General features: G+C 42.2%; 1 protein-coding gene across 4 annotated transcripts in view; it reads right to left on the reverse strand.

The window, feature by feature from the left end:
- Nucleotides 1-12691, reverse strand: part of LOC114656379 (nck-associated protein 5-like) — a 771015-nt gene that overhangs the window by 250528 nt on the left and 507796 nt on the right. For all 4 annotated transcript variants that reach the window (XM_028807983.2, XM_051930744.1, XM_051930745.1 and 1 more), the window contains 2 exons: nucleotides 11582-11620; nucleotides 6247-6366 (listed from right to left, as the gene is read on the reverse strand). In XM_028807983.2, the coding sequence (XP_028663816.2) occupies nucleotides 6247-6366; nucleotides 11582-11620 (159 nt within the window). The remainder of the gene's footprint in view (nucleotides 1-6246; nucleotides 6367-11581; nucleotides 11621-12691) is intronic.

Raw genomic sequence — 12691 nt, forward strand, 5'->3', positions numbered from 1 at the left:
AGGGTGAGTGGAGGGTTGAAGCCCCCATTATTGGTATTTATGTGGAGCTTTATCAGAAAAGGAGGGTTGAAGCCCCCATTATCAGGATTTCTGTGGAGCTTTATCAGAAAAGCAGGGTCCACATAGGGTGAGTGGAGGGTTGAAGCCCCCATTATTGATATTTCTGTGGAGCTTTATCAGAAAAGGAGGGTTGAAGCCCCCATTATCAGGATTTCTGTGGAGCTTTATCAGAAAAGGAGGGTCCACAAAGGGTGAGTGGAGGGTTGAAGCCCCCATTATTGGAATTACTGTGCAGCTTAATCAGAAAATGAGGGTTGAAGCCCCCATTATCAGGATTTCTGTGGAGCTTTATCAGAAAAGCAGGGTCCACATAGGGTGAGTGGAGGGTTGAAGCCCCCATTATTGATATTTCTGTAGAGCTTTATCAGAAAAGGAGGGTTGAAGCCCCCATTATCAGGATTTCTGTGGAGCTTTATCAGAAAAGCAGGGTCCACATAGGGTGAGTGGAGGGTTGAAGCCCCCATTATTGATATTTCTGTGGAGCTTTATCAGAAAAGGAGGGTTGAAGCCCCCATTATCAGGATTTCTGTGGAGCTTTATCAGAAAAGGAGGGTCCACAAAGGGTGAGTGGAGGGTTGAAGCCCCCATTATTGGTATTTCTGTGGAGCTTTATCAGAAAAGGAGGGTTGAAGCCCCCATTATCAGGATTTCTGTGGAGCTTTATCAGAAAAGCAGGGTCCACATAGGGTGAGTGGAGGGTTGAAGCCCCCATTATTGATATTTCTGTGGAGCTTTATCAGAAAAGGAGGGTTGAAGCCCCCATTATCAGGATTTCTGTGGAGCTTTATCAGAAAAGGAGGGTCCACATAGGGTGAGTGGAGGGTTGAAGCCCCCATTATTGATATTTCTGTGGAGCTTTATCAGAAAAGGAGGGTTGAAGCCCCCATTATCAGGATTTCTGTGGAGCTTTATCAGAAAAGGAGGGTCCACAAAGGGTGAGTGGAGGGTTGAAGCTCCCAATATAGGGATTTCTGTGGAACTTAATCATAAAACTAACCGATTATGCTGCTGGTCAAAATCCGCGTCACATATTGCATGTCCAACAGGGAAAAATATAAAGTGGCCTCGTGAAGTCCAACGTTTTCCTAAAAGTGAAAGCGGATCTTCAGTTGCTCGTGTCAGCGGGGTGCAGCTTAAGCACAAGCAGGCAGACACAGACAGGGCCAATTTGATTTGCCGTTATTTTTTCCCCGAATACAAATAAATGGCAAAACACTTGTACGAAATAAATATTTGTAAAAATCCATTATTTTTGTTTATCCGAATACTGTATTCTCATTTGGCTCCACCCCTACATTTACAGGGTAAGGCAAAACGTTTAATCTGGACCTAAACCAGATCCAGAATGTCACCTAAAACTCAACTCTCTCATGTTCAAGTTCTTCATTTGCAAATACGTTACGTGAAGTTCACCGTTCTTAGAAAAATTAGCTTGTTCAATGAACGTGCTCTTTGGAACTCTGGCAGTAGCCAGTCAGAAACTGGGACATCTTCAAGCTGGTATAAGTGTAAAGGGTTCTACAGACAAAGCAAGAACCAGGAGACCCATGAACTATTGCAGGTGGATTCAAGAACCGCAAGACAAAAAGGTAATGCAAATCAAACTGGAAATGGTGTTGTCTACTAATCAGCGCTAGTAGAAAAACAGAAAAATAACAGAAGTGTCCGGAAGTGTCATTGTTCATAGGAACCTCTGTGGGCCATCAACTTTCCAGCAATTTTTCACAGGACAATTGAACAATCTTAGTTGTCCCATCATGTTAAATGACTTATTGACACTGTATAAAAGATAAATGAGAGTGTGCCGACTGTGGCAAGGAGGACTCTAATCAAGCAGCTAGCATATCTGCAAGTGTAGATAAGAAGGCACAATGTCACGTACTGTATGTGACACTCCAAGACAGAGGCAGATAATGGTAATTACTCTTTAAGCTCCTGAGACCTTATTAGATGTTGACTTGGTATAGAAATATTCAGGCTTTGTGCATCACATGCCTCAGTTAGGACAATCTCACTGGTGGACATTGTGAGGGCCCAAGATTTAAGGACCACGCCAGGTCAGTGTATGATAAACCTTTCTGCGAACGTTTCCTTAAATGTTTTCTTCAAATTCATTTGATATTATTTTGGGTCAGCGGTGTGTTTTATATTTGAACTTGCATTGTGTCCACCAAAGTTTGAAGGTGATGGAAGAGTAGGAGCTTCCCTCTTCTGTGTGGTGGAAAAGGCACGTTCAGGTTGACAAGTCTGTTTCTTTCATTAGTCCGTAGTCCCGCAGTCAACGTTTAGCCGGGTTGTAATCAACTACTCTGTGAGACGTGAGGATTATTGTGAGATGAAAAAAAGAAATAACTAGGAGATGACAACCACACCATCCCGTAACCATTTTCTAAGACCACTTAATCCTGAGCATGGTTGCTGGGGGCTGAAGCCTATCCAAGCAAGCATGGAGCAAAAGGCAGAAAAATAACCCCCTGGACTGGGCGCTGGTACATTTAAAATCAAAACGAGCCAAAAATTATAGAATGAAGCAACAGCCAGTAAGTTTGGAGGCCTTTACTGGAACTCGAGCAGATCAGAAGTCTCTACAGACCTCAGAATTCATTGTGCTGCTGGCGTCAGCGGTTTCATCATCAATGAAGAGAAGTGTGCTAGGAGTTGTGCCAGCTATACATCCCCAAGCCAGAACACCCTCAGCACCACCATGTCTAACAGATGAGGTGGTCTGCTTTGGATCTCGGGCAGTTCCTTTACATCTCCACACTTTGCTCTTCTCATCACTCTGATGAGGTTCATCTTGGTCTCGTCTGGCCACAAGACCTTTTCCCAGAATTCTGCAGGCTCTTTGATGTCCTTTTGCACAAACTGTAATCTGGCCGTCCTGTTTTTGTGGTTTGCATCTTGCAGTGTGGTCTCTTAAGTCTTCTGCTGATAGTCGTCTCTGACACGTCCACATCGGCCCCCTGCAGACCGCTTCTGATCTGTCACACAGGCGGGCGTTGGGGGCTTTTTCTTCACTGTAGTGAGGATTCTTCTGTCCTCAGCAGTGGAGGTCTTTCTTGGCCTACCAGTCCCTTTGTGATTTTTGAGCCCACCAGTGTGTTCTTTCTTCTTCATGATATTCCAGACAGTTAATTGAGGACCCCCCTAAGGTTTTCCTGATGTCTCCAGTGGTTTAATTCTTGTATTTCAGCATCATGATGGCTTCTTTGGCTTTCATTAGCACAGCTCTTGTCCTCATGTTGAACAAGGGCAACTACAGACTCCAAAGGGTAGAAGCAAACTGAGGTATCTTATGGTGAAATGAAACCCACCTGAGGAATCACAGACACCTGGGACAACAATTTGGCCCAAACATTACGGCACCCTGAAAACGGGGAGACAATGTAGAAAAAGTGTTGTGTGTCCAAAATGTGTGCAAATTCAATTTAACTGAAGTATTTAATCACAATGTCTAAATTAATTGATTTGTACATTTAAACTGTGGAGCAGAGAGGAGAATCAAGAATCAATGTCCCAAACATTATGGGGGCCACCGTGCTTGAACATAAGCCTGTTATGAATTAACCAGATGTCTTACATTTGGCAAGCTTATCATTATCACGTCATTGTATGAAGCCATAAAACCCACCTGAGGAATCACAAACACCTGGGATGCCAATTTGTCCCAAACATGGTGGTGTCCTGAAATGGGGGGGTGGCGTGTTGTTTGCCTGAAATGTGTGCAAATCTCCTGAAATGTAAGTCTGCAATGTGCACTTTAATCACAATGTCTGAATGTCTGGTTTGATTTGTAATTTTAAACTGTGGAGCGGAGGGGCAAGTCATGAAAAACGTGTCTTTGTCACAAACAACCTGGTGGGGGACCGTGTAAAAAAATTTTATTTGACCAAAATGTATGCAGATACCCTTACATGAACGTCTTCAATGTCCACTTTAATCACAATGTCTGAATTGTTTGATTTGGGATTTTAAACTGTGGAGCAGAGGGGGGCAAATCAAGGAAGTAGGGGTCTCTGTCCCAAACACTATGGAGGGCACACTTTATAAGCTTAAGCAAAAGTTAAATAAAAATGAATTCACCCCGGTAAAATAAATAAATATTAACAAATTGTAACGCATCAATTAATCCTACATCCCATTTTCTAACTAATTAACACCAAGCAAGAGTCTATTAGACAGTTTTGAAACATCTTCCATTAATTGTTCCCATCGCATTAACTGAAGAAAGCTGATATTGTCTTAACACTAAATAACAAGATAAAGAACAAAGAGCTCCTGCATTTAATGTTAGAATTCTGCATACTGCTGTCAGCCAGCACTTCAAAAACTCTGAGTGCTCAGCTGTAAAATAAGTTCACATTATCTTCTACTTATTCAAATTTTATTTAGAAAATAGAAGACTCAGAAATTTGATTGAAACGTTCAGCTGCAATCCAAAACAATAACGCAGTTGGTTAACCCGAGGACTAATTTCAGATTTCTTTGTAGCGCATTTATTGACACTCTATTAGGGTATCACCTTCCACCACTGAATATGAAAACTATTTCTGGTGATTTATTGTTTTAGATTTTTACTTTCTCATATACGAAGTATACGGAAAGTATTGTAATCGTCTAAAAATTCAATGTCGAGATTTTGATGAATCTCAACGTTTTAGACCTCCCTGACTTTCTCGTATAGTAAAGTGTAGGGAAAGTATTGTTATCCTAAAAAAAAATCCATTTCGAGATTTTGATGAATCTCGACGTTTTAGACCTCCCTGAGTCCAATTTACTTTCTCGGAGGGAAAGTATTGTAATTGTCTAAAAATTCGATTTCGAGAATTTGATGAATCTCAACGTTTTAGACCTCCCTGACTTTCTTGTATAGTAAAGTATAGGGAAAGTATTGTTATCCTAAAAAAAATTCCATTTCGAGAAGTTGATGAATCTCGATGTTTTAGATCTCCCTGAGTCTGATTTACTTTCTTGTAGGGAAAGTATTGTAATTGTCCAAAAATTCAATTTCGAGAGTTTGATGAATCTCAATGTTTTAGACCTCCCTGAGTCCAATTTACTTTCTCATAGGGAAAGTATTGTAATTGTCCAAAAATTCGATTTCGAGATTTTGATGAATTTCGATGTTTTAGATCTCCCTGAGTCTGATTTACTTTCTCATAGGGAAAGTATTGTAATTGTCCAAAAATTTGATTTCGAGAGTTTGATGAATCTCAATGTCTTAGACATCCCTGAGTCTTGATTTACTTTTTCGTAGGGAAACTATTGTAATCGTCCAAAATTTTGATTTCGAAATTTTGATGAATCTCGATGTTTTAGACCTCCCTGAGTTTGAAAATGTCATTTTTGGAATTATGTCTGTGTGTGTGTGTGTGTGTATAAAGATTGAGTACACTTTCACTTAGGTCAACCAAATTTTGCATACAAGTATTAGGTACAAAATGCAGATTTCTATCAACTTTTGAGCTATTACCGTTAACCGGAAGTAGTATTTTACCTTTTATTCATGCAGCTGCACAGTCCAATTTATTCAACTGTCCTTTTATAATAATTGTTCAGTATACAAGGGACATTCAAAAAGTTTCTGCACTTGTATATTTTCGTTGAAACACTGAAGGCAGGAGGAGTAGTAACTAGGGCCATCTTAACAGCATTATAGGCCCCCGGGCAAAGCAGTGCACAACCACTCAGAAAGTCACAACATACATAGATTAGCATGGGGACCCTATGCTCGTGGGACCCCCGGGCATCTGCCTAGAGTGGCCATGCGTTAAGATGGCACCTGGTAATAAATGGGCATTAAAACGTTGGTATGACGCTGGGAAAATTACATCGCAAACGAAGGTGACTATGTAGAAAAGTGACGTCATTTGTTTTTGAAATTCTTAATAAATACAGTTAAAAAGAAGTGCTGAAACTTTTTGAATGTCCCCTGTATTAATAATTTGATTTAATTTGTTGTTGATGGTTCTTTAATATACATAATATAAACATATAATCATTGCCTTGCGATTCACTCCTCAAATATCCACCCCCATACCTGAGTGTACAAGAAAGTTGAGGGGAGACCACTCCCGATTTTTTTAAATGTGTATCATTCCAAAATGCGGTATGCATTTCACATCACTGGATTGATTAAAATCTCTTAACCTAAACAATGCAAATGTTTTATTATTAAAGACCTACCTGAAGCAGTAAATCGGAAGCAGGGCGCACTCGCTGCTGGAAGAGAACGCTGAGTGTCCTGTTCTGCTGCTCCAGGTCAAAGACTCGGGTGCGCAGCTTCAGACATTCCTCTCTGAGATCCTGCAGTCCGGGAAGGGCAAAAGAAAACAAAAGGAAAAATAAAACAGTGAGCGTATGTGACAAAGAGTAGGCAAAAGGCGCTATATAAAGAAAATGTAATATTAGTATTATTAAAGAGCCATGTGCATATTCTCAATTTTCTGCACCTTAAATGCACAAAATGCAAATATTATCTTATCCTGCCAACTACACTAAAATTAATATCTATCTATCTATCTATCTATCTATCTATCATATAGTGCCTTTCACATCTATCTATCATATAGTGCCTTTCATATCTATCTAGTGCCTTTCACATCTATCTATCTATCTATCTATCATATAGTGCCTTTCACATCTATCTATCTATTATATAGTGCCTTTCACATCTATCTATCTTATAGTGCCTTTCACATCTATCAGATAGATAGATAGATACGAAAGGCACTATATGATACTTGTGAAAGGCACTATAAGATAGATAGATAGATAGATAGATAGATAGATAGATAGATAGATAGATAGATAGATAGATAGATAGATAGATAGATACGAAAGGCACTATCTATCTATCTATCTATCTATCATATAGTGCCTTTCGTATCTTTCGTATCTATCTATCTATCTATCTATCTATCTAATGGCTATACAATTGGATGCCATCCCCTCCAGGAGGCACATTTACCCACAGGCTCATTTCGTCACGGTGAGAGCTAAGACGCACCAGTGGGGGGTCTTTTATGTTCACTACTATGAGGTAAATTCAATGCTTCCTCCTAATGCACTCATTTTGATTGATTGATTGATTGATTGATTGTCTGTATTATCCATCCTATGAGTCTGTATCCTTACTACATCCACCTCAGAAGAGGTCATCCACCTGAAGCTAAGCATATTCACGCACGGCCAAAAATTGGATGGGCGACTATTTAGGAAATGTTTGGGTTGTTGCTGGCAGACGTGTTGGTGAGACCAGCAGGGGGCGCCTACCCAGTGGGCCTGAATGTGGATCCCAATGCCAGCAGTGCAGTGACGGGGACACTGTACTGTAAAACTGGTGCCGTCCTTTGCATGAGACATAAAACGTGACTCTCTGTGGTCATTAAAAGATCCCCGGACATCCTTTGTAAAGAGTAGGGGGGTGTCCCAATGTCCTGGCTAAATTTATTCTGGTCATTCTGATGCCATAATCATCCCTTGTCTCAAAAAATAGATGGATGGTGTGAACCCTGGACACGGTGGAAGCTGCTGTGGAAAAAACCTATAGGAAGGAAAAAATCAAAAAAGGGAGATCTCCTTAATGATCCAAGACAACAAGGAGGTCAGAAAGAAATCAAGTGGAGCCATTATCTGTTATCTCCTGCTTCTCAGATTGTTCTTGGTATTCTCACAGGCATCTCCGTTTACGTTTCAGCAGAGATCGCAGCAAAGTCACACTGCGGGTTCACATTTTTCAACAAGTGTCTTGACATTTTGCAATTTTTGGTTGGCATCCTTCATAAAGAGTGGGGTGTACCCCAATGTGTAGGCTCCATGTCTTAGTCACTCTGGTCCCCTAATCACCCCTTGACTCTAACTGTCTCTCTCTCTCTCTCTCTCACCCCTTCACCACCTAATAGCTCATGTGTGGTGACTGCATTGGCACAAAAATGGCTGCTGTTCCATCATCCAGGTGGAGACTGCAAATATTAGTGGTGGTCCGAGTACTGAGAAAGGCAGTATTATTATTATTATTATTATTATTATTATTATTATTATTATCATTTTAGGGTTTCTCTTGCTGTACGTATCTGAATTTCCCCATGAGATTACTAAAGTTGGGCGGCACGGTGGCGCAGTGGGTAGCGCTGCTGCCTTGCAGTAAGGAGACTCGGGTTCACTTCCGGGGTCCTCCCTGTGTGGAGTCTGCATGTTCTCCCCGTGTCTGCATGGGTTTCCTCCCACAATCCAAAGACATGCAGGTTAGGTGCACTTGCAATCCTAAATTGTCCCTAGTGTGTGCTTGGTGTGTGTGTGTGTGTCCTGCAGTGGGCTGGCACCCTGCCTGGGGTTCATTTCCTGCCTTGCACCCTGTGTTGGCTGGGATTGGCTCCAGCAGACCCCCGTGACCCTGTAGTTAGGATATAGTGGGTTGGATAATGGATGGATGGATGGATGGATGGATGGATGGATGGATGGATTATTAAAGTTTATCTAATCTAACAATGGGGTTACTCGTGGAGATGCCCACCCCTGTTAGTCAGGTTTCTCCAAGGCCAATAATCCGATTTCTCATCTTGCCTGACTAAGGGGCCCGAGTTGCCTTGACAGCTGGCATATTGTAATCTTTCTAGTTAGCCAATAAAAGGGGCCATTTTGCTTCACTTCCCACCACATACACCAGGAATAAGAAATTAAATGGCATTTTAGAAATCAGGTTTCTGTGAATAACTGAATTATAGAAGAGCATAAAAACATAGTTACCGTCTGTCCACTGGTCACACCATAATGACAAAATCTAGTAATTATGCTCACAATGGCTCAATGTGATAGCGCAGGGGAGGGCAAAGTCACTCCTGGAGGTCCGCAGTGGCTGCAGGGGTTTTTGCTCCAACCCAGTTGCTTAATTCTTGCCAATAATTTAATTTCATGGCTTGTTTTAGTGCTTTAGCTCTGCCATGTCATTCATTCATATAGCTTAGATTTTCTTCCCCTTTCTAAGGATATCATAAAAATGATTTGAAGTCTTAAATGGGTGAGTAATTCTCCGTCTTTCACGTTGTTCCCTTCACTTTCATTCCAAGTGGTTTAACTAAACCAAATAATGCATGATAAATACACACAGGGGGTGGCACGGTGGCACAGTAGGTAACGCTGCTGCGTCACAGTAAGGAGACCTGGGTGGAGTTTGCATGTCCTCCCTGTGTCTGCGTAGGTTAGGTGCATTGGTGTGTGTGTGTGTGCCCTGCGGTGGGCTTGCGCCCTGCCAAGGGGTTTGTTTCCTGCCTTGCGCCCTGTGCTGGCTGGGCTTGGCTCCAGGAAACCCCCGTGACCCTGTATTTGGGATATAGTGAGTTGGGAAATGACTGACTGACTGCAATACACACAGGAGAAATGCTGGGCTCTTTTGTCAGTAGTATCTTATTGCTAATAAGGAGCCATTAAAAACCATCCATCCATCCATTATCCAACCTGCTATATCCCAACCACAGGGTCACGGAGGTCTGCTGGAGCCAATCCCAGCCAACACAGGGCACAAGGCAGGAAACAAACCCCGGGCAGGGCGCCAGCCCACCGCAGATTAAAAACCAGGAATAATTACAGTGCATCCGGAAAGTATTCCCAGCACATCGCTTTTTCCACATTTTGTTATGTTACAGCCTTATTCCAAAATGGATTAAATTCATTTTTTCCCTCAGAATTCTACACACAACACCCCATAATGACAACATGAAAAAAGTTTACTTGAGGTTTTTGCAAATTTATTAAAAATAAAAAAACTGAGAAATCCCATGTACAGAAGTATTCACAGCCTTTGCTCAATACTTTGTCGATGCCCCTTTGGCAGCAATTCCAGCCTCAAGTCTTGTTGAATATGATGCCACAAGCTTGGCACACCTATCCTTGGCCAGTTTCGCCCATTCCTCTTTGCAGCACCTCTCAAGCTCCATCAGGTTGGATGGGAAGCCATTTTAAGATCTCTCCAGAGATGTTCAATCAGACTCAAGTCTGGGCTCTGGCTGGGCCACTCAAGGACATTCACAGAGTTGTCCTGAAGCCACTCCTTTGATATCTTGGCTGTGTGCTTAGGGTCGTTGTCCTGCTGAAAGATGAACCGTCGCCCCAGTCTGAGGTCAAGAGCGCTCTGGAGCAGGTTTTCATCCAGGATGTCTCTGTACATTGCTGCAGTCATCTTTCCCTTTATCCTGACTAGTCTCCCAGTTCCCCACAGCATGATGCTGCCACCACCATGCTTCACGGTAGGGATGGTATTGGCCTGGTGATGAGTGGTGCCTGGTTTCCTCCAAACGTGACGCCTGGCATTCACACCAAAGAGTTCAATCTTTGTCTCAGCAGACCAGAGAATTTTCTTTCTCATGGTCTGAGAGTCCTTCAGGTGCCTTTTGGCAAACTCCAGGCGGGCTGCCATGTGCCTTTTACTAAGGAGTGGCTTCCGTCTGGCCACTCTACCATACAGGCCTGAATGGTGGATTGCTGCAGAGATGGTTGTCCTTCTGGAAGGTTCTCCTCTCTCCACAGAGGACCTCTGCAGCTCTGACAGAGTGACCATCGGGTTCTTGGTCACCTCCCTGACTAAAGCTCTTCTCCCCTGATCGCTCAGTTTAGATGGCCGGCCAGCTCTAGAAAGAGTCCTGGTGGTTTCGAACTTCTTCCACTTACGGATGATGGAGGCCACTGTGCTCATTGGGACCTTCAAAGCAGCAGAAATTGTTCTGTAACCTTCCCCAGATTTGTGCCTCGAGACAATCCTGTCTCAGAAGTCTACAGACAATTCCTTTGACTTCATGCTTGGTTTGTGCTCTGACATGAACTGTCAACTGTGGGACCTTATATAGACAGGTGTGTGCCTTTCCAAATCATGTCCAATCAACTGAATTTACCACAGGTGGACTCCAATGAAGCTGTAGAAACATCTCAAGGATGATCAGGGGAAACAGGATGCACCTGAGCTCAATTTGGAGCTTCATGGCAAAGGCTGTGAATACTTATGTACATGGGATTTCTCAGTTTTATTATTTGTAAATCTGCAGTGGGTTGGCACCCTGCCTGGGATTGGTTCCTGCCTTGTGCCCTGTGTTGGCTGGGATTGGCTCCGGCAGACCCCCGTGACCCGGATTCAGTGGGTTGGATAATGGATGGATGGATGGATTATTTTTAATAAATTTGCAAAAACCTCAAGTAAACTTTTTTCACGTTGTCATTATGGGGTGTTGTGTGTAGAATTCTGAGGAACAAAATGAATTTAATTCATTTTGGAATAAGGCTGTAACATAACAAAATGTGGAAAAAGTGATGCGCTGTGAATACTTTCCAGATGCACTGTAAATAAGCAGTAAGGGTTCATAATGTTAATGAGTGTTACTCGAGCAATAAGGGCTTCTTATTAAGCCATTGGGTCGGAACAAAAACCAGCAGCCACTGCGGCCCTCCAGCACCGACTTTGCCCACCCCTGTGATTAGCACATCAGACGTTAACAACCGTTAAGTATTTAATCAACGTTCACGTAAAACATACCTTCTGAGTAAGCAGTGCCTGGACAACTTGATTTGCCACCTTAAAAGAAACCAAATAAAAACAAATCAACATTTATTTAGCATAAGCACAATTTCTAATTCTAAGAAAGAAAAACAAAAACCACACAAAAGACTGGAGTCGAGGTTGGAGCAGATTCAAGGGAGGATGTTTACCTGAAGATTTCAGCCTGGGCTTCAAGAGCGTTTGTGGTTAATAAGTTTATTTAAGGCTTGCAATAAAAGCGTAGAGTTGCTTTTATAACTGGTGGAGTGGAACAGATTACAGTGGGAAGAGGTTTCATGATGTGTAATTGTTTCTTGATCCAATATTGACAAAATGAGGCCGTTATAATGATGGCAAGCTGCTGTGGCAAAGCAGTTCTATAAATTAAAATACTCAAGGCTGTGCGTGTGCGCGCGCGTGTGTGTGTGTGTGTGTGTGTGTGTGATCCAAACAGCATTCAGACAACACAACATAATTGACTTGATATCAGATTACGAGGCATTGATTAGCGCTTTTATTTATTTGTTTTTACACCTCCAGATGAAGAAGAGAGGACACGTTGTGATCCAGAAGGATGATATAATTAAAAGGATTGGGATGAATGTGCGCTCTGCAGAAATACAAAGCCACCTCGGTCACACTCGTTATTAAAACAATGTCACGTATTTCGAGTCCATATTAATCAGAAACAAGAGACGACACTTTGGAACGAAACAAGACAATTAGGACGACAATCTCAGGAAGAACAGACGATAGAATCATAGAGACGATCCATATAACGTTATGCGTTATGCTACGCAATGTCAGGACAGGTAAAGGACACCGAGGTGACTTTTGCCGTCGCATCAGGCCTATTGGTAAAATGATACGTCTCGGTGCCCAGTGAACGTTATGTCAGATAAAAATACCTTCGATAAACAATGACTCAGACTGAAACGATTAATAATGGCTACCACGTGAAAGCCGGGCCAGGCAAAACTGCCTTTATATGAATGAGCCAAGCTGATACCACCTGTAATAATAATAATAATAATAATTCTTTACATTTATATTGCGCTTTTCTCACTACTCAAAGCGCTCAGCAATTGCAGGTTAAAGGCCTTGTTC

Source organism: Erpetoichthys calabaricus, chromosome 8 (assembly GCF_900747795.2).
Source record: "Erpetoichthys calabaricus chromosome 8, fErpCal1.3, whole genome shotgun sequence".
In the NCBI taxonomy this organism is placed as follows: domain Eukaryota; kingdom Metazoa; phylum Chordata; class Cladistia; order Polypteriformes; family Polypteridae; genus Erpetoichthys; species Erpetoichthys calabaricus.